Below are 22,200 nucleotides of genomic sequence, written 5' to 3' on the forward strand. Positions count from 1 at the left end.
CGTTCCTGGGCACTGGAATTCGCAAAGCAGCCATATTGGAACTAGCCAGCATACTTTCTACAGGATACTGGCAGGAGTTTGTCAGACTATTTGAGAACATGTCAAATCTCCTCAGACTTCTCAGAGAGAATGGTGTGTGCAATGTTCATGGATGTTTTGATGTGCTGGCTCAAGGTCTTCTGAGACATAGATTCTCAGGCGCCTGGTGTTAACCCTCTCCATCCCTGTCCCGTCAACGCGGACAGGTGAGAGGTCCCTCAGCCTTCCCACCCCAAAAATACCTCTGAGCGTAAAGGTAGTGGGCACAGCCAACACCTCCCCCTCCCGCCATTGAGAACATCTACAGGGGACGCTGCCGTCGGAGAGCAACAGCGATCATCAAGGATTCTCACCACCCAGCACACGCTCTGTTCTCGCTGCTGCCATCAGGAAAGAGGTCTGGCTGCCACAAGACTCACTCCACAGGCTTCAGGAACAACTGCCTCCCCCTCCACCATTGATAAGCTCCTTGGTCTTGCTGACGTTGTTCTGGCCCCCATCCGACCAGGTTCTCGGTCTTCATCCAAAATTCTGACTCATCATTTCCTGTTATTCGGCCAACAATAGCGGGGTCATCAATACGTTGCCAGATTGCCTTGGATCCAAATATGGCTCTCCAGCCACGAATGGAGATGGGAGCGTGTGCACACAGCCGTGAGGTGCCCCCTGACTGGCTGGTGAGGAGAGGGAGGGGATGTTGACGATCTGCACTGATCTGTAAATGATTTTCGCGTACATCTGAAATATACGCACGGGAAGGATCCCTCTGGTTTGGCACGGCCCTGCATGCAGGCGTTTACGGCACCTTTCGACGTGATGCCACAACGTTACTCACTCATGAGAAGAGGGAACACAGAACTCTGCAGCACAGAACAGTCCCTTTGGCCCTTCAGGTTGTGCCAACCCATATATTCGTTCTAAAAAACCCCCTCCCTACCCTGAAACCCTCTATTTTCCTGCCATCCACGTGCCTGTCTAAGAGTCTCTTAAATGCCCCCACCACCACCACCCCTGGCAAGGCAGTGCCCCCACCACTTCTCCCTGACATCTCCCCTCCCCTCTTTGCTGATCCTGGCCCTGGGAAACAACCAGGCTCAAAGATGGACGCCGCCGCCCTCCATTCGGCACAGCGCCTCACTTGCCATGCGCGGTCCCCCGGGCTGAGGGGCGGGCTCAGAGGACGTGCCACTTCCGCCTCCGGTGGGGGCCGTGGGGAGGCCCGAGGGCTTGTCGCCAGTCTGAGCCCACGCCCGGCAGCGAGGCGGGGATGAGTGGGGCCGAGGGCCGGCACGCCAGAGCGCAGCACCCAGGCGGACGGCCGGCATGAGCGGGCGGGCAGCGCGGCCACGTCCACCCGTCCTGGTGGCTGGACGGTAGGCGGGGCGGGCGGGGGGGGGGGGGGGGGGGGAAGGGGATAGGGAGCGCCCCCGCGAGGAGGGGGTAGGGAACGTCTCGAGGGAGGGGGAAAGGAGGTGGAAGAATGGGTGCGTCCGGGGGGGGGCGTGAGGGAGCGTCCCTGGCGACGAGGGAGGTAGGTAGGTCGTGGAAGGAGCATCCCAGGGGGTGGTGGAGGGAGCGTCCCCCAGGTTTGGAGGGCCGAGGGAGCATTGCTGGGAGTGGGGGGGGGGGGTTGAGGGATCCTCCCCTGAGGGGGAGGGTAGTAGCATCCTGGGGTGGATAAGGGGGCATCCCGAGGGATAGAGAGGGTGGTGGGGGTAAGGGAGCATCCCCTGGGGGATAGAGAGGGTGGTGGGGGTAAGGGAGGCATCCTCTGGGGGATAGAGAGGGTGGTGGGGGTAAGGGAGCATCCCCTGGGGGATAGAGAGGGTGGTGGGGGTAAGGGAGCATCCCTGGGGGATAGAGAGGGTGGTGGGGGTAAGGGAGCATCCCCTGGGGGATAGAGAGGGTGGTGGGGTAAGGGAGCATCCCCTGGGGGGATAGAGAGGGTGGTGGGGGTAAGGGAGCATCCCCTGGGGGATAGAGAGGGTGGTGGGGGGTAAGGGGGAATCCCCCAGGGGATAGAGAGGGTGGTGGGTAAGGGGGCATCCCTGGGGGATAGAGAGGGTGGTGGGGGTAAGGGAGCATCCCTGGGGGATAGAGAGGGTGGTGGGTAAGGGGGCATCCCTGGGGGATAGAGAGGGTGGTGGGGGTAAGTGAGCATCCCTGGGGGATAGAGAGGGTGGTGGGGGTAAGGGAGCATCCCCTGGGGGATAGAGAGGGTGGTGGGGGTAAGGGAGCATCCCCTGGGGGATAGAGAGGGTGGTGGGGGTAAGGGGGCATCCCCCAGGGGATAGAGAGGGTGGTGGGTAAGGGGGCATCCCTGGGGGATAGAGAGGGTGGTGGGGGTAAGGGAGCATCCCTGGGGGGATAGAGAGGGTGGTGGGTAAGGGGGCATCCCTGGGGGATAGAGAGGGTAGTGGGGGTAAGGGAGCATCCCCTGGGGGATAGAGAGGGTGGTGGGGGTAAGGGGGCATCCCCCAGGGGATAGAGAGGGTGGTGGGTAAGGGGGGAATCCCTGGGGGATAGAGAGGGTGGTGGGGGGTAAGGGAGCATCCCTGGGGGATAGAGAGGGTGGTGGGGGTAAGGGAGCATCCCCTGGGGGATAGAGAGGGTGGTGTGGGTAAGGGAGCATCCCCTGGGGGATAGAGAGGGTGGTGGGGGTAAGGGTGGCATCCCCAGGGGATAGAGAGGGTGGTGGGTAAGGGGGCATCCCTGGGGGATAGAGAGGGTGGTGGGGGTAAGGGAGCATCCCTGGGGGGATAGAGAGGGTGGTGGGGTAAGGGGGCACCCTGGGGGATAGAGAGGGTAGTGGGGGTAAGGGAGCATCCCCTGGGGGATAGAGAGGGTGGTGGGGGTAAGGGGGCATCCCCCAGGGGATAGAGAGGGTGGTGGGTAAGGGGGCATCCCTGGGGGATAGAGAGGGTGGTGGGGGTAAGGGAGCATCCCTGGGGGATAGAGAGGGTGGTGGGTAAGGGGGCATCCCTGGGGGATAGAGAGGGTGGTGGGGGTAAGGAAGCATCCCCCAGGGGATAGAGGGTGGTGGGTAAGGGGGCATCCCTGGGGGATAGAGAGGGTGGTGGGGGTAAGGTGGCATCCCTGGGGGATAGAGAGGGTAGTGGGTAAGGGGGCATCCCTGGGGGATAGAGAGGGTGGTGGTTAAGGGGGCATCCCTGGGGGTTAGAGAGGATGGTGGGGGTAAGGAAGCATCCCCCGGGGGATAGAGAGGGTGGTGGGGGTAAGGGGGCATCCCCCAGGGGATAGAGAGGGTGGTGGGTAAGGGGGAATCCCCTGGGGGATAGAGAGGGTGGTGGGGGTAAGGGGGCATCCCCCAGGGGATAGAGAGGGTGGTGGGTAAAGGGGCATCCCTGGGGGATAGAGAGGGTGGTGGGGGTAAGGGAGCATCCCCCAGGGGATAGAGAGGGTGGTGGGTAAGGGGCATCCCTGGGGGATAGAGAGGGTGGTGGGTAAAGGGGCATCCCTGGGGGATAGAGAGGATGGTGGGGGTAAGGGGGAATCCCCCGGGGGATAGAGAGGGTGGTGGGGGTAAGGGGGCATCCCCCAGGGGATAGAGAGGGTGGTGGGTAAGGGGGCATCCCCTGGGGGATAGAGAGGATGGTGGGGGTAAGGGGGCATCCCCCAGGGGATAGAGAGGGTGGTGGGTAAGGGGGCATCCCTGGGGGATAGAGAGGGTGGTGGGGGTAAGGTGGCATCCCTGGGGGATAGAGAGGGTAGTGGGTAAGGGGGCATCCCTGGGGGATAGAGAGGGTGGTGGTTAAGGGGGCATCCCTGGGGGTTAGAGAGGATGGTGGGGGTAAGGAAGCATCCCCCGGGGGATAGAGAGGGTGGTGGGGGTAAGGGGGCATCCCCCAGGGGATAGAGAGGGTGGTGGGTAAGGGGGAATCCCCTGGGGGATAGAGAGGGAGGTGGGTAAGGGGGCATTCCCTGGGGGATAGAGAGGGTAGTGGGGGTAAGGGAGCATCCCCTGGGGGATAGAGAGGGTGGTGGGGGTAAGGGAGCATCCCCCAGGGGATAGAGAGGGTGGTGGGTAAGGGGCATCCCTGGGGGATAGAGAGGGTGGTGGGGGTAAGGAAGCATCCCCCGGGGGATAGAGAGGGTGGTGGGTAAGGGGGCATCGCTGGGGGATAGAGAGGGTAGTGGGGGTAAGGGAGCATCCCCTGGGGGATAGAGAGGGTGGTGGGGGTAAGGGGGCATCCCCCAGGGGATAGAGAGGGTGGTGGGTGGGGGCATCCCTGGGGGATAGAGAGGGTGGTGGGGGTAAGGGAGCATCCCTGGGGGATAGAGAGGGTGGTGGGTAAGGGGGCATCCCTGGGGGATAGAGAGGGTGGTGGGGGTAAGGAAGCATCCCCCGGGGGATAGAGAGGGTGGTGGATAAGGGGGCATCCCTGGGGGATAGAGAGGGTAGTGGGGGTAAGGGAGCATCCCCTGGGGGATAGAGAGGGTGGTGGGGGTAAGGGGGCATCCCCCAGGGGATAGAGAGGGTGGTGGGTAAGGGGGCATCCCTGGGGGATAGAGAGGGTGGTGGGGGTAAGGGAGCATCCCTGGGGGGATAGAGAGGGTGGTGGGGGTAAGGGAGCATCCCCCAGGGGATAGAGAGGGTGGTGGGGGTAAGGGAGCATCCCTGGGGGATAGAGAGGGTGGTGGGTAAGGGGGCATCCCTGGGGGATAGAGAGGGTGGTGGGTAAGGGGGCATCCCTGGGGGATAGAGAGGGTGGTGGGTAAGGGGGCATCCCTGGGGGATAGAGAGGGTGGTGGGTAAAGGGGAATCCCTGGGGGATAGAGGGTGGTGGGTAAGGGGGCATCCCTGGGGGATAGAGAGGGTGGTGGGGGTAAGGGAGCATCCCTGGGGGATAGAGAGGGTGGTGGGTAAGGGGGCATCCCTGGGGGATAGAGAGGGTGTTGGGTAAGGGGGCATCCCTGGGGGATAGAGAGGGTGGTGGGGGTAAGGGAGCATCCCTGGGGGGATAGAGAGGGTGGTGGGGGTAAGGGAGCATCCCCCAGGGGATAGAGAGGGTGGTGGGGGTAAGGGAGCATCCCTGGGGGATAGAGAGGGTGGTGGGTAAGGGGGCATCCCTGGGGGATAGAGAGGGTGGTGGGTAAGGGGGCATCCCTGGGGGATAGAGAGGGTGGTGGGTAAGGGGGCATCCCTGGGGGATAGAGAGGGTGGTGGGTAAGGGGGCATCCCTGGGGGATAGAGAGGGTGGTGGGTAAGGGGGCATCCCTGGGGGATAGAGAGGGTGGTGGGGGTAAGGGAGCATCCCTGGGGGATAGAGAGGGTGGTGGGTAAGGGGGCATCCCTGGGGGATAGAGAGGGTGGTGGGTAAGGGGGCATCCCTGGGGGATAGAGAGGGTGGTGGGGGTAAGGGAGCATCCCTGGGGGGATAGAGAGGGTGGTGGGGGTAAGGGAGCATCCCCCAGGGGATAGAGAGGGTGATGGGGGTAAGGGAGCATCCCTGGGGGATAGAGAGGGTGGTGGGTAAGGGGGCATCCCAGGGGGATAGAGAGGGTGGTGGGTAAGGGGGCATCCCTGGGGGATAGAGAGGGTGGTGGGTAAGGGGGCATCCCTGGGGGATAGAGAGGGTGGTGGGGATAAGGGAGCATCCCTGGGGGGATAGAGAGGGTGGTGGGGGTAAGGGAGCATCCCCCAGGGGATAGAGAGGGTGGTGGGGGTAAGGGAGCATCCCTGGGGGATAGAGAGGGTGGTGGGTAAGGGGGCATCCCTGGGGGATAGAGAGGGTGGTGGGTAAGGGGGCATCCCTGGGGGATAGAGAGGGTGGTGGGGGTAAGGGAGCATCCCTGGGGGGATAGAGAGGGTGGTGGGGGTAAGGGAGCATCCCCCAGGGGATAGAGAGGGTGGTGGGGGTAAGGGAGCATCCCTGGGGGATAGAGAGGGTGGTGGGTAAGGGGGCATCCCTGGGGGATAGAGAGGGTGGTGGGTAAGGGGGCATCCCTGGGGGATAGAGAGGGTGGTGGGGGTAAGGAAGCATCCCCCGGGGGATAGAGAGGGTGGTGGGTAAGGGGGCATCCCTGGGGGATAGAGAGGGTAGCGGGGGTAAGGGAGCATCCCCTGGGGGATAGAGAGGGTGGTGGGGGTAAGGGGGCATCCCCCAGGGGATAGAGAGGGTGGTGGGTAAGGGGGCATCCCCCAGGGGATAGAGAGGGTGGTGGGGGTAAGGGAGCATCCCTGGGGGATAGAGAGGGTGATGGGTAAGGGGGCATCCCTGGGGGATAGAGAGGGTGGTGGGTAAGGGGGCATCCCTGGGGGATAGAGAGGGTGGTGGGGGTAAGGGAGCATCCCTGGGGGGATAGAGAGGGTGGTGGGGGTAAGGGAGCATCCCCCAGGGGATAGAGAGGGTGGTGGGGGTAAGGGAGCATCCCTGGGGGATAGAGAGGGTGGTGGGTAAGGGGGCATCCCTGGGGGATAGAGAGGGTGGTGGGTAAGGGGGCATCCCTGGGGGATAGAGAGGGTGGTGGGGGTAAGGGAGCATCCCTGGGGGGATAGAGAGGGTGGTGGGGGTAAGGGAGCATCCCCCAGGGGATAGAGAGGGTGGTGGGTAAGGGGGCATCCCTGGGGGGTAGAGTGGGTGGTGGGTAAGGGGGCATCCCTGGGGGATAGAGAGGGTGGTGGGTGTAAGGAAGCATCCCCCGGGGGATAGAGAGGGTGGTGGGTAAGGGGGCATCCCTGGGGGATAGAGAGGGTAATGGGGGTAAGGGAGCATCCCCTGGGGGATAGAGAGGGTGGTGGGGGTAAGGGGGCATCCCCCAGGGGATAGAGAGGGTGGTGGGTAAGGGGGCATCCCTGGGGGATAGAGAGGGTGGTGGGTAAGGGGGCATCCCTGGGGGATAGAGAGGGTGGTGGGGGTAAGGGAGCATCCCTGGGGGGATAGAGAGGGTGGTGGGGGTAAGGGAGCATCCCCCAGGGGATAGAGAGGGTGGTGGGTAAGGGGGCATCCCTGGGGGGTAGAGAGGGTGGTGGGTAAGGGGGCATCCCTGGGGGATAGAGAGGGTGGTGGGTGTAAGGAAGCATCCCCCGGGGGATAGAGAGGGTGGTGGGTAAGGGGGCATCCCTGGGGGATAGAGAGGGTAGTGGGGGTAAGGGAGCATCCCCTGGGGGATAGAGAGGGTGGTGGGGGTAAGGGGGCATCCCCCAGGGGATAGAGAGGGTGGTGGGTAAGGGGGAATCCCTGGGGGATAGAGAGGGTGGTGGGGGTAAGGGAGCATCCCTGGGGGATAGAGAGGGTGGTGGGTAAGGGGGCATCCCTGGGGGATAGAGAGGGTGGTGTGGGTAAGGAAGCATCCCCCGGGGGATAGAGAGGGTGGTGGGTAAGGGGGCATCCCTGGGGGATAGAGAGGGTAGTGGGGGTAAGGGAGCATCCCCTGGGGGATAGAGAGGGTGGTGGGGGTAAGGGGGCATCCCCCAGGGGATAGAGAGGGTGGTGGGTAAGGGGGCATCCCTGGGGGATAGAGAGGGTGGTGGGGGTAAGGGAGCATCCCTGGGGGATAGAGAGGGTGGTGGGTAAGGGGGCATCCCTGGGGGATAGAGATGGTGGTGGGGGTAAGGAAGCATCCCCCGGGGGATAGAGAGGGTGGTGGGTAAGGGGGCATCCCTGGGGGTTAGAGAGGATGGTGGGGGTAAGGAAGCATCCCCCGGGGGATAGAGAGGGTGGTGGGGGTAAGGGGGCATCCCCCAGGGGATAGAGAGGGTGGTGGGTAAGGGGGCATCCCTGGGGGATAGAGAGGGTGGTGGGGGTAAGGGAGCATCCCCCAGGGGATAGAGAGGGTGGTGGGTAAGGGGCATCCCTGGGGGATAGAGAGGGTGGTGGGGGTAAGGAAGCATCCCCCGGGGGATAGAGAGGGTAGTGGGTAAGGGGGCATCCCTGGGGGATAGAGAGGGTAGTGGGGGTAAGGGAGCATCCCCTGGGGGATAGAGAGGGTGGTGGGGGTAAGGGGGAATCCCCCAGGGGATAGAGAGGGTGGTGGGTAAGGGGGCATCCCTGGGGGATAGAGAGGGTGGTGGGGGTAAGGGAGCATCCCCCAGGGGATAGAGAGGGTGGTGGGTAAGGGGGCATCCCTGGGGGATAGAGAGGGTGGTGGGTAAGGGGGCATCCCTGGGGGATAGAGAGGATGGTGGGGGTAAGGGAGCATCCCCCAGGGGATAGAGTGGGTGGTGGGGGTAAGGGGGCATCCCCCAGGGGATAGAGAGGGTGGTGGGGGTAAGGAAGCATCCCTGGGGGATAGAGAGGGTGGTGGGTAAGGGGGCATCCCTGGGGGATAGAGAGGGTGGTGGGTAAGGGGGCATCCCTGGGGGTAGAGAGGATGGTGGGGGTAAGGAAGCATCTCCCGGGGGATAGAGAGGGTGGTGGGTAAGGGGGCATCCCTGGGGGATAGAGAGGGTGGTGGGTAAGGGAGCATCCCCCGGGGGATAGAGAGGGTGGTGGGTAAGGGGGCATCCCTGGGGGATAGAGAGGGTGGTGGGTAAGGGAGCATCCCCCGGGGGATAGAGAGGGTGGTGGGTAAGGGGGCATCCCTGGGGGATAGAGAGGGTTGTGGGGGTAAGGGGGCATCCCCCAGGGGATAGAGAGGGTGGTGGGGGTAAGGGGGCATCCCTGGGGGATAGAGAGAGTGGTGGGTAAGGCGGCATCCCTGGGGAATAGAGAGGATGGTGGGGGTAAGGAAGCATCCCCCTGGGGATAGAGAGGGTGGTGGGTAAGGGGGCATCCCTGGGGGATAGAGAGGGTGGTGGGGGTAAGGGGGCATCCCCCAGGGGATAGAGAGGGTGGTGGGGGTAAGGGAGCATCCCTGGGGGATAGAGAGGGTGGTGGGTAAGGGGGCATCCCTGGGGGATAGAGAGGATGGTGGGGGTAAGGAAGCATCCCCCGGGGGATAGAGAGGGTGGTGGGGGTAAGGGAGCATCAGCCGGGGGATAGAGAGGGTGGTGGGTAAGGGAGCATCCCCCGGGGGATAGAGAGGGTGGTGAGTATGTGAGACAAGCTGTCAGAGGAAGTAGGGATAATTGGTGTTTGAGAGACATTAGCCCCTTTTCTTCTGGCATCCCGGTTAATTGGTTGTGCCGTGTCCCGGGATAGGAAGCCCTTTTTGCCATTTCCACTGGGCCACCCTTAACTGGGACACTAATTGCTTTTCCACTGCACACCCTCATCCCCGGCGAATCGGAGTGTTCAACCTTCAACTGGAAACGGGTGAATTTCTGCTGTCCCTTTTCTACTGGTTTTATCAGCCAACGCTGGGGATATGAGTAGAGGCAGAGGTGGTTAATCCCCAGCGTGAAGTGGCGTCATTTGATGTCGGCGTTCAGACGCCAGTAAATTCCCAGTTAATTCCTGGGACAGGGTGCCAGTGGAAAAGGGGCTATTGAGGAAGGTACATGGATAGGAAAGGTATAGATGCCCATTCTCATCTGATTTTTGGTGATAGCCCCCCTCAGGACTCTGCTCAAAGTTTATGGGCCCCCTTCCCTGTGAAGCAGTCACATTTTGGTTTCTTCCATACTTCTACCAACTGCGTTAAAAAAGAAAAAATCAATGCTACGTAAGGTGAAAAGAAAACAATGGGTTCACCTAAATGTGCTTTGGCCCCCATTGAGAATGGGTGAGACTCGAAAGTCTGCAGACATTGTGACTGCAGTAAACACACCAAAACGCTGGAAGTACTCAGCTGGTCTTTTCAGCATCTCTAGGTGACAAAGATATATTGCCAACGTTTCGTTTCGAGCCTGAGCCCTTCAAGGAATAAGCCAGAAGCAGGAAATCTCAGAAACAACAAAGGGTGTTAATTGGATATGATAAGGGACTAGGTGAGAATTTATCATGTCTGTGCAAAAAGAGAGACGGAGCTGGGGGAAGGCGGGAGGGTTGGGGGGGTGGGGGGGGGGGGGATGAAGCAAAGGATGAGTTTAACCAAAGCCAGAGAAGGCAATGTTAATGATGCCATCTGGTTGGAGGGGACCCAGTCAGAAGGTGAGGTGCGGTTCCTCCAATTTGGGGGTGGTCTTGGCTGGCAGTACACGAGACCATGGGCAGACAGGTCAGCAAAAGAATGGCATGGTGGCTACTGGGAGATCGATGCTATTGCGGCGGACAGAGCCAAAGTGCTCAACAAAGCTGCTGGGTTAGAGGGATTTGGCTGAATACCTTGGTCAGCATGGGCAAGTTAAAGCACTAAAATCTGCGAACGCTGTGATTGTAGTACACAACAAAAATACTGGAGAAACTTGGCAAGACTCGCTGTGTATTTTATGTAGCAAAGATAAAGATACAGGGTTTTGGGCCTGAACGTTGATCAAGGTATGATGGAGGGTCAATTTCTGAACTGGAGATACCTGTATGATGCTCAACGTTAAAGCCTCTTCCCCCTCTGCCATCAGATTTCTGAATGGATAATGAACCACAGACCTCACTTTCTTTCTCTTCCTTTGCACTAATTAGTGGGGGGGGGGCACGGTTGGCATAGCAGTGAGCGCGACACCTTTACAGCGCCAGCGATCAGGCCTGGGATTCAAATCCCATGCTGTTTTTAAGGAGTTTGTACATTCTCTCTGTGTGGGTTTTCCAGGGGGCTCTGTTTTCCTCGTTTAAAACGTACTGGGGTTGTAGGTTAATGGGGTGTAAATTGGGTGGCATGGACTCATGGACCAAAATGGCCCGTAACCGTGCTGTTTGTCTCAATTTTTAAAAATACTTTAATTTAATTTTAATTGGTGCATTTGCGGAAATGCGATTGACAGCAATTTTTGCACCTGCAAGGTATATTAATGTTCCCACAAAACAGCAAATTTTGTGTCATATGTCGTGACAATAAATCTGATTCTGAGTTGATCCTTAAGTACAATTTATTTCTTTTAGTTTGTTGCTGAAGGAGTGTAATTTGACAAAGGAGGTGATCAGAGGTCACTAGATAATGTTCTACAATAAATGGAGGGATGGAGTAGGAACAGCCATTGAATGCTGAATGCTTTCCCCCACTCCGCCCCCCCAAACCTTTGGTCACTTCTGACTAAATTATTTTCTAGTGTGATCCATGCTGTGATCTGAGAAGAGGCCAACAAAATGTCCTTGGTCATTGATGAAGCGATGGTTAAAGTGGGCACCAAGGGGCTACTTTGTCTCAAAGATTCTGGACAGGAGAACAAGGAGACTGAGATGAAGGATGAGTCAGTAAGTTTGCGGATGACACAAAGGTTGGAGGAGTTGAGGATGGAGCTGAAGGTTGTCGAAGGTTACAAGATATAGACAGGTTGCAGAGTTGGGCAGAAAAGTGGCAGATGGCGTTCAATGGGGATAAATGTGAGGTGATGCATTTTGGAAGGACAAACCAGAAGGTGAGTACAGGGTTAATGGTCAATTACTTAAGAGTGGATGAACAGAGGGACCAAATCCATACATCCCTCAAGGTCACCGCACAGGTTGATAGGATAGTTAAGAAGGCCTATGGAATTCTGGACTTCATTAATAGGGGGATTGAGTTCAGGAGTAGAGAGGTCATGTTCAACTCTAAAAATCTTTGGTAAAACCACACTTAAGAATATTGTGTTCAGTTCTGGTCACCTCATTACAGGAAGGATGTGGAGGCTATGTAGAGGGTGCAGAGGAGATTTACCAGGATGCTGCCTCGATTGGAAAATGTGTCTTATGAGGCAAGGTGAGCAGAGCTGGGACTTTTCTCTTTGGAGTATAGTAAAGGTCTACAAGATTCTGAGGCATAGATAGGGTGGGCAATCAGTACTTGTTTCCCAGGGCAGGATCAGCAAACACCAGAGGACGTGTACAAAGTGAGGGGAGGGAAGTTTAGGGGAGACATCAGGAGTAAGTTTTTTTTTTACAGCGTTCTGGGTGGCTGGAGTGCCTTGCTGGAGGCTGAAACATTGGGGGCCTTTAAGTGACTCCTAGACTGGCACATAGATGGAAGAAAAATAGAGGGTTATGGGGTGTTTAGTACATTTTAAAGGAATATATGGGTTGGCAGAATGTCGAGGGCCAAAGGACCTGTACTGTGCTGTCATGTTCTATGGGGGGGGGGGGGGGGGGAGAGAAGGAATCGCATTGAAACATTTTAAGGTATGGACAGAGTTGTTGCCCACATTGGGAGAGTCTAGGACAAGAGGGCACAACTTCAGGATTGAAGGATGTCCACTTAGAACAGAGATGCTGAGGAATTTCTTCAGCCAGAGGGTGGTGAATCAGTGGAATTTGTTGCCACGGGTGGTTGTGGAGGCCGGGCCATTGGGTGTATTTAAGGCAGAGATTGGTAGGTTCTTGATTAGCCAGGGCGACAAAGGTTATGGGGAGAAGGCCAGGCTATGGGGAAATGGCAGGGTAGACTTGATGGGCTGAATGGCCTGTTTCTGCCCCTGTGTTTTATGGAATGCATGAGTTAATTGAGGCCAATTATTGGTGCAAGAGTCATTTGATAATATGTTCCAATTATGTTCAAAGAAAGGAAAGAACTTTATTCAATCTTGTGAGGTATTTAATAAGACATCATGAGAATTTTGTAGAACATTTTAGACCAGTGATGTGACTGCAAAAATTAAAATGTGGCTGAACAGAAAGAGGAAACGTGCTGAATATAGTAATAGTTTTATAGCACAAAAGCAAGGCCCTTCAGCCTGTTTCTCTACCTATCCTATCCATGTATGATAGCTGTCGTCTTAACATTACAATTTTCCCTGCCTCTATCACTTTCTCCGGCAGCTCATCCCCATAAACTCTCCGCCCTCCCTGTTTTCCGTCAGGACCCTTGTAAATCCTTCCCCGCTCTCCTAAATCGATGCCCTCTTGTTTTAGATTCTCCGTCCCTATCTCTGTTTGTGATTATTTACTTTGTCTCCTCCAAAGGAAGATCAGCCATGATCTTATTGAATGGTGGAGCAAGCTCGATGGGCCATTTTTGGCCTCCTCCTATTCCTACTTCCTATGTTCCTATCCTTTTTTATCCTACACTCCAAGGGGAAAAGTCCCAAGCTACACCTCCCAATAATGTTCTCATCGATCTTTTCTGCACCTGACATCTCTCTATAGCAGGTGGTAAAACACAGGATTCTGTTGACACCGTGGTTAAGTGAAAAAACTCACAAAGGCTGGAGAAACTCAGGAGGTCAAACAGGGCCTTTATGGAGCAAAGGTGAAGATACAGAACCAACGGGCTTGACCCTTCATCAAGAGGTGGGGGAACATCAGAGATGTCTGAAGACATCCCCCACCCCTTGATGAAGGGCTCCAGTCTGAAACGTTGGTGATGTATCTTCACCTTTGCTCCATAAAGGCCCTGTTAGACCTGCTGAGTTTGATCTTTCTGTAGCTGAGTTGCAGACGTGCTCCTGAAGCAGTCTTAACATTATCTTGGACAGTTTGTAACGTGGCGTCCCAGTTCCTGACTCAGTGCCCCAGCTGATGAAAGGGGCCAAATGCTGCTTTCATCAAAATCAGATTTTATTGTCACGAAATTCATTGTTTTGCCACAAAATTACAGATGCAAATATTGGTATATTGTCTGTGCTTCATTGTCCGTTCAGAAATCTGATGGCGGAGGGGAAGAATCTGTCCCTGTTCTGCTGGGTGTTTGTCTTTAGGCTCCTGTACCTCCCTTTTTTTAATTTTTTTTTAATTTTTCACTCTATGAACCATATTAACCAAAATAGACACAAACATTTCCCTCTTGAATATACACAGTCATTTTCTCCCCTTTTACCCCCTCCCTCCTTCCCACCCCCCCTCCCCACCCACTCAACGTTCAATCTATACGATACATTAAACCCATTAAACAATGTCGTCACACAGTGAAAATAAACAAGAAATTTGTGTCATCTACTTTTACCCACTGAGTCCGTTCATTTCGTCGTCTTCTCATTCTGTCATTTTAGGTGGTGGAGGTCCTGATGGTAGCAGAGTGAAGAGGGCCTGGCCTGGGTGGTGGGGGCCCTTGAGGATAGAGGCTACTTTCTTAAGACACCGCCTCTTGTAGACGTCTTTGATAGAGTGGAGACTGATGCCAGTGATGGTACTGGCCGACCTCACAGCTAGCTCTCTGTCGTCTGTTTCTGCCCTGTGCATTGACTCCTCCGTACCAGACAGTGATGCAACCAGTCAGAATGTCCTCTACACCTGCAGAAATTTGCAAGAGACTTTGGTGACATCCCGAATCTCCTCAAACTACTCAGTAAATCTAACTGCTGGTGAGCCTTCGTCGTGATTGTAGCGACATGGAGGCTCCTGGAACGATCTTCAGAGATATTGGCATTCAGGAATTTGAAATCCTTAGCCCTTTCTACCACTGGCCCCTAGATGAGGACTGGTTCATGTTCTCCAGTCTATCTGTGTTATCACAGGCTTCAAACATCCCCAGCTTTCTCAAGGTTAATGAACTAAGATTTGGGTCAACATTGTTGACTTCGCAAGATATAGGTGTAGAAATAGGTCCGTCGAGTCTGCCCCACCATTCTAATCACGACCTGATCCATCCACCCACACAGCCCCACTCCCCGGCTTTCTCTCCATATCCCTTGATGCCCTGAATGCAAGTTCCACAGACCCTCTGGCTATAGAAATTTTTTCCGCATTTCTGGTTTTTAAAATGACGCCCTTTTATCCTGAAGTTGTGCCCCCTTGTCCTCAAATCCGCCACCAGAGAAAACATCCTTACCGCATCTACTCTTTCCAGGTCTTTCAGCAATTAAAATGTCTCTCTGAGGTCCCCCCGCCCACCCTTCTGGACTCCAACGAGTCCAGTCCAAGGCCCGACAATCGTTCCTCAAATACTAACCCTTTCATTCCTGGTATCATTCTAGTCAATCTTGTCTGAACCCTCTCCAACGGTAGCACATCCTTTCAAAAATAAGGCACCCAAAACTGTACCCTCCACTCCAAGTGAGTTCTCTCCAGTGCCTTATTGGGTCTTAACATCACATCCCTGCTCCTGTATCCCTATCCCTCTAGAAATGGACGCCAACATGGCATTCGCCTTCTTCACCACCGATCAATCTGGAGTTCAACCTTTCGGGAATCCTGCACAAGGACTCCCAAGTCCCTTTGCACCTCTGAATTTTGAATTTTCTCCCCATCTAAATCATAGTCTGCCCGTCTATTTCTTCTACCAAAGTGCATGACCTTACACTTCCCAACATTGTATTTTATCTGCCGCCTCTTTGCCCGTTCTCCTCATCTATCCCAGTCTCTCTGCAGCCTTTCCGTATCCTCAGCACCACCTCCCCATCACTTATTACAGATATCATCTGTACATTTAGACACAAAGCCACCTATTCCATAATCCAAATCACAACGTAAAAACAAACGCCCCCAATATCGACCTCTGCGGAACACCACTGGTAATCGGTAACCCCTTTATTCAATGCTGTACCCTTCCTGTTATACAATGGACACTCATCTAGTTGAGCAGTCTCATGTGTGGCACCTTGTCGAAATTCCAAGTACACAACATCCTCTACATACCCCTTGAATGCCCTAATTGTGATCGCTTAAAAAAAAAAAATTGCAGTAGGTTTGTCAGGCCTGATTTTCCTTTAAGGAAACCGTGCTGACTTGGGCCTGTCTTTTCATGCACCTCTCATCCTTGACCGTCGACTTCCTCTTTAGCATGCAGGGTTTGATTTGCTCATACCTCAGTGAAGGCCTTTGCATTTCTACCGTATCAGAACACACACAAAAGGGCACTGCAGAGAATCAAACAAGTGAGGTTGGCCATTTTTGAAATGTAGGAACCTGCATACAGCAAGCTCCCACGCAGCACCAGATGGCAGCAAGAATAAATTTCATGGGATCTTGAGCAAACGGACATTGCCTCATCCAGAAGATGTGCTTACTCGGGACTAAACTGGAGTGTTAGCTTGGGATTATTGTGCCCCATCCCCATGTCCTTCAGACCCTGAGAGCTATTGACCAAGTGATGGGATGTATGTTGAAAGTGCCAGCAGGGGTGAGCTCAGCTATGGTTTTGTTCTGGATCTGTGTGAGTGATTTGGGCTCCATTATAAAAAAGCAAAATCTCCACATGGAGGAATTGCCCCCGTTTAAAGAGTGTACACGCTCGTGCAGGGGCAGTTTAATGTCAGACGACCTGAGGCCATTCATCTTCAGGGACCAAGCGAGAAAGGCATTGGAGACTGATCAATGACGTTGATCATTAATTGTCTTGCATATGTCGTCGTTAGGTGTATTTAGGGCAGAGATTGATAGGTATCCGAATAGTCAGGGGATCAAAGGTTATAGGGTGAAGGCCAGAGAGTGGAGCTGAGTAGGAGAATGGATCAGCTCATGATGGAATGGCGGGGTGGACTTGACAGGCCGAATGGCCTGCTTCTAAATCATGAGATGGAAGGGTGTAGTATTTTTTTGGTAGGGATACAAAGGTTGGCACAGCATTGAGGGCTGAAAGGCCTTTACTGTGCTGTAATGTTCTGTCATAAGACATAGGAGCAAAGTAGGCTATTCAGCGTTGGAGGTTTTGGCTCGAGAGACTTTAGTGAGGATGTGCTACGGGTACAGGTAAGAGCTTTTGTAGTAGGTAGTGGAGATGGCAGCTGGACCCTCTCCCAGACCACATGGTGTGGGCAAAAAGATGACACCAACATTTTGGGCTTGAGCTCTTCATCAGGATATGAGCAAAATGGAGGCAATTGCCTATCTTTATCTTTGCTTTATAAAGTACACTGTTTCACCTGCTGAGTTTCTCCAGCTTTGTTTTTAAATGCAAAAGATAGATTAATATTCACAGTTACAATTCCTGCAAGAAAAAGTAGCGTATGGCGGTGTGCCACAACGACCAAAGGAGGTTGGCTGTGTTGAGCGAGAAATGTGTGAAAGAATCAAGCCAAGTCCAGTGCGAACTCCTTTACTCAAAAACCAAAACCCGTGATTCAAACCCTCTCGTCCTTTCCCGTTAACCCCCGTGCCCGGTGGGGCGGAAGTAGTGACGTGGGCTTCCTGTGTGAGGCTCGCCCCGCATCTAAAACCCCGCTGGATGCCTTCAGTTGCTTTCCTGTCGGTGACTGCTGGGGCCGGTTCGCTTACTGCATAGATGAGCCACGCTGTTGGTGCGGGCGCTGCAGGCGTTTTAATACAACAGTATTAATAGAGCTTCATCGCTCTTCGAAAGAGCAAGTCGATGTGATCAGATGTAGAATTGTAATGGAACCAGGCAGAGAAGGCTGAGGGGAAAAATCTGTAGAAGCTGTGCAGTGTAGAGGGTGGGCCACGACCTGGAGAAACCCAGCAGTCACGCATCGTCCATTCCGAAGTGAAAGGTCACTGTTTCGGGCCTAGGCCCGCTCATCAGGAGGGCTGAAAGTCATGCAGCCACCTGAATAAAAAGGTGGGGAGTGGTGGTGGAAGGGGGAGGAGCACTGTGCTCTTCCCCACCCTCTCAACCCCCCATCTTTCTCTTCAGAGTCTACCTGACTCCTGACAAAGGGCCAGGCCCGAAACATTGACCACCTTTCACTTCTCACGAATGCTGCGTGTCCTGCTGAGTTTCTCCGGTATGTTTGTACCAACCAATCTGGTGTTTAAGGGTTAAAAGCTTTGTTCGCTGGCTGTAGACTCTTAAGTTTGCCAAGAAATATTTGACTTTTGGTTTCATTTCTTCTCTATCTCATTCCGTTGCCTGATTCAAACAACAGCGGGCTGCTTCCAGCTTCACCGTTCTTAGACTAAATAATTCATGCGGAGGGGTTTTTTTCACACTGTCTGGCCAAACTTTACCCAGAGATTGTTGGGTATCAATAGATTTGTTCACAGCTGAAGCAAAGTTAACCTCACCAACCTTTAAGCTTGAAGATCGTTTTTAACAGAACACTGGCAAAGTTGGTCCTCAGAAGTGGGATTTTTTTTGTAAGAAGAGCTGCATTCATCTAATTTGTGAAGTAATATTTAAAACTTCAGGGAGCCAACCTGAATTTAGGTAATTGTTATGTTGATAAAGATTATTCTCCAATATTCTTGGCACCAGGAAATGGAGATAAAGGGACATTTTGTCAGTTGTTTCCTGCCTCCATCTACTAATTGCTTTCTTGCTTAAAATGGTTGGTATGAGAATGTGTGTGAGCGCTGAGTATCTCCGTCAGTGAACACACAATGCTAGAGAAACTCAGCAGTGTGTTTTATACAGCAACGGTAAAGGGCTTGAGCCCTTACCTTGATGAAGGACTTGAGTCGGAAACGTCGCTTTTGGGATTTTTATCTTTGCTGTATAAAAGACAACGACCTGCTGAGTTTCTCTAGCATTGTGTTTTTTAACTTCAACCACGGTGTATGCAGACTTTCGTGTTTACATTTAGTATCGATGTCATTTTGCTTCCTGACATGAGCAGTTTGAGAGGATTAGGAGGCCAACAACCAGTGCAGAAAAGTTGCAGACGTAGAATTATTAACCGTGGGACATCTGGCTTTAGAAAGGCGTGTGATTCCTGTGAGTAACCAGGCTAAAGGCAGGTTGAGGTGCCTGCCTACTCTCATAGTTTGTTACTCGTGTGGCTTTCTCCTGGTTCCTGGGTGTTAACAATTAGGTGGAAATGGTTCAGCACAGAACAAATGTGTCTGCTGCCTGCCCGTGATTGCATCCCTCTTTCTCCTGCATATTTGTTTAGAAGCCTCTTAAAAAGCTTCTATCATACCTGCTTCCACCACTACTCCTAAAACAGGCTGCCACCTCTTTGTCCTTTAAGCTGCTCCTTCTGTCCACCTTAAAGATATGCCCTCTAGCACATGCAATTAAAAAATTTTATTTACAACAGGTAGAAGCCAAAATTTCCACCCACAAGCCCGTGCCGCCAAATTACACCAAAATTAACCTGCATCCCCTGTACATTTTGGAGGGTGGGAGGAAACTGGACCCCTTAGGGAAAACCCAAGCAGATTCAGGGAGAACATACAAACTCCTTACAGATTGGCACCCGGGTCACTAGTCCTGTAATAGCGTTTCGCTAACCGTGCTCTCAGCTTTGAAATGAGAATGCTGAATGAGGCCAGTTTTCCTTCAGGACGAGCTATTTAACAATCGGCGTGAGTCGCGTCATATTTTACGTAATTATCCTGACCTATTGGAAGGAGTTCCTTTTCATTTACAGGTTTCAACCAGTTAGTGCAACATGCTTGATTTGTTGATAAAACGTTTTCTTCTCAACAACCAAGGTCTGTGGGAGGCACCTTGTGTGGCACCTTCTGTTTCTCACCCACTCTCGGGGGCATTGGTTCACCTCTGTGCATCAGCTCAGTGGATTTTTGGTCTTCTCATTGAAGAAAGGATGTGCTGATGTTGGAGAGGGTTCAGAGGAGGTTCACAATGAAAGGGTTATCCTATGAGGAGCGTTTGACAGTTCTTGGCCAGAACTCACTCAATGGAATTTAGGAGAAAGGGGGAAATCTCATTGAAGCATCTCGAATGTTGAAAGGCACGGACAGAGTCGATGTAGAAAGGTTGTTTACCACGGTGGGCGAGTCTAGGACAAGAGGGTACAACTTCAGGATTGAAGGGCATCCACTTAGAACAGAGACGCAGAGGAATTTCTTCAGCCAGAGCATGGTGAATCTGTGGAATTTGTTGCCATGGGCAGTTGTGGAAGCCTGGTCATTGGGTGTATTTAAGGCAGAGATTGATAGGTTCTTGATTAGCTAGGGCATCAAAGGCTCTGGGGAGAAGGCCGGGCAGTGGGGCTGAGTGGAAAAATGTATTAACTCATGATTAAATGATGGGGAAAACTCGATGGGCTGAACGGCTGATTTCTGCTCCAATATCTTATGGAAGCTGCATCCCCAGCGAATGCATGGTGTTGGGCAGCTTTCCCGTCCATCAGTGGGAGGAGACGCAAAGCTGTTCTACAAAGGGTGGCGATGGTTAGTGTAGCGGTTAGTACAATGCCGTTGCAGTGCCAGCGATCGGGACCGAGGTTCAAATCCTGTGCTGTCTGTAAGAAATTTGAATGTTCTCCCCATATCTGTGTGGGTTTTCCCAGGGGCTCCGGTTTCCTCTCACTGTTCGAAACATACTGGGGCTCGTGGGCTGAAAGAGCCTGTTACTGTGCCATATGTCTAAATAACAGCGCAGCAACTCTGTACCCAAACATGTTTGATTCAATGCCGCAGGAATGTCTCCATTTCCCAGATGGAGAAGTGTACCTTGGTATTTAAAGGCCCAAGCACCAGTATATTTGTTCTTGGGAGGCAGCCCAGTGGTGAGTTCAAGTTTAGATTGTATTTTGTCGATAGTTCAACCCTTGGGGCATTGAAAGGCACAATCCATCCACTGCAGACATCAATGTGTGTGAGGCGCTGCCAACATCATCAAGGATCCCATCATCCTAGCCACAACTTCTCACTGCTTCCTTCGGGCAGAAGGTACAGAAGCATCGAGCAATGGCCTGCGGAGATCCGACAAAACGTTCCTACTTACTCCATCCCCGCAACTTGATCATTCCAATTATGAAAGTAACCTATGAATGGACCCCAAGTCTTATTGAAGTGACCCTAACATTCTGTCTGATTTTTTTTCCAAACTTTGAAAGGGCGTAATATCCAGTTACCATTGTCTCTGGGTGGGTGGAAAGTCCTCTTTCCATTTCAGCAGTATTCCTCTTCTTGCCAGTAGATAGAAAATGCTAAGATCTGGTTTTTGGTTCAACGTAAAATATGTGTTTACATCACTGAAGAAGCCAAATGTTGCAATCAACAGACATGGTTCTAGATCGATCCTAAAAATGGCCAAAAATGTTCTGAAAGCAGCTGTCCAACATTCTGCTAAAGTGGGACAAAACCAAAACGTAGGTATCAAAGAGGCTTCAAATCATTTACATTTTATCACACAGTGAGTTGATATCTGGGTAGATTGGAGCGAGCTTAATACTAGAAAAATGTACACTGAGCACCACTTTAAATTGAATCAAACTGCTGAGTCATGGATAAGGGCCAAAACTGAAATCCAGTCTTCTTCCGAAATGGACATATTAACATCATTCTCCCATTCAGTTTTGATCCTAATTTTAAAATTTTAACTCTTTTAAAATTCAGTATTTTATAATATAAGCTAGATATTATACTTATATATACAAATTGTAATTCAAAAAATTTGTCTATGAAATTCAGATCCGGAAGATATGGAAACGAATAAAATGTTTAATTTGGTAATATCTTTTAAAAAAGTGGATCTTCGGTATTTATGACCTCTTTTTAATGTAATGTGCACCTTTGTAGTTTTTAATGAAGTACCTGTTATAGGAACATAGGAGGAGGCCAAAAATGGCCCATCGAGCCTGCTCCGCCATTCAATACAATCATGGCTGATCTAATTTATGACCTAACTCCACCTACCTGCCTTCTCCCCATATCCCCTAATTCCTCTATCATGTAAAAATTTATCTAACCGAATTTTAAATATGTTTAATGAAGCAGCCTCAACCACTTCCCTGCTTAGAGAATTCCAAACATTCACTTCTCTCTGGGAAAAACTATTTTTCCTCGTCTCTGTCCTAAATCTACTCCCCCGAATCTTGAGACGGTGTCCTCTCGTTTTAGTTTACCCGGCCAGCTCAAAAAACCTTCCTACATCTATCCTGTCCATACCCTTCATAATCCTATATGTTTCATTCTTCTGAACTCGAGCGAATACAATCCTAGACGATTTAATCTTTCATCCTAAGTCAACCCCTTCATCCCAGGGATCAACCTAGTAAACCTCCTCTGGACCGTCTCCAAAGCCAATATATCCTTCCTCAAATATGGAGACCAGAACTGGACACAGTACTCCAGGTGCGGTCTCACCAGTACCTTATACAGTTGCAACATGACCTCCCTACTCCTGAATTCAATTCCTCTAGCGATGAAGGCCAACATTCCATTTGCCTTCTTAATAACCTGCTGCACCTGCAACCTAACTTTTTGCGATTCATGCACAAGCCCTCCCAAGTCCCTCTGCACAACAGCATGCTGAGGTGAGTAGGAATTTTGGTGCATACATACATTATACAACGTATATGACAATAAACTCATTATCATCTGGTTTACTGTGAGTCTGCCAGGATGATGGCCCTGTTTGGAGGTGAATCGACCTCATATGTAGGTGATTAGGACAGAACAGAGAAATCTACAGTGCAGCACAGGCCCTTCAACCCACAGTAAATGT

General features: G+C 52.7%; 1 protein-coding gene across 3 annotated transcripts in view; it reads left to right on the forward strand.

Moving 5' to 3' along the window:
* Positions 1-1,223: 1,223 nt before the first annotated feature.
* LOC138756935 (tetratricopeptide repeat protein 31-like) overlaps positions 1,224-22,200 on the forward strand; it is an 84,175-nt gene continuing 63,198 nt past the window's right edge. Inside the window, exon 1 of one of the 3 annotated variants that reach the window (XM_069923394.1) lies at positions 1,224-1,412. Coding sequence is in view for 2 of the 3 variants with exons in the window: in XM_069923393.1 (XP_069779494.1) it covers positions 17,539-17,566 (28 nt within the window). In the remaining variant the exon portion in view is untranslated. Of the gene's footprint in view, positions 1,413-17,482; positions 17,567-22,200 lie in introns of those variants that run through there. The other 2 variants (XM_069923393.1, XM_069923391.1) reach the window with 2 other exon arrangements.

The sequence above is a fragment of the Narcine bancroftii genome, chromosome 3 (genome assembly GCF_036971445.1).
Source record: "Narcine bancroftii isolate sNarBan1 chromosome 3, sNarBan1.hap1, whole genome shotgun sequence".
Lineage (NCBI taxonomy): Eukaryota > Metazoa > Chordata > Chondrichthyes > Torpediniformes > Narcinidae > Narcine > Narcine bancroftii.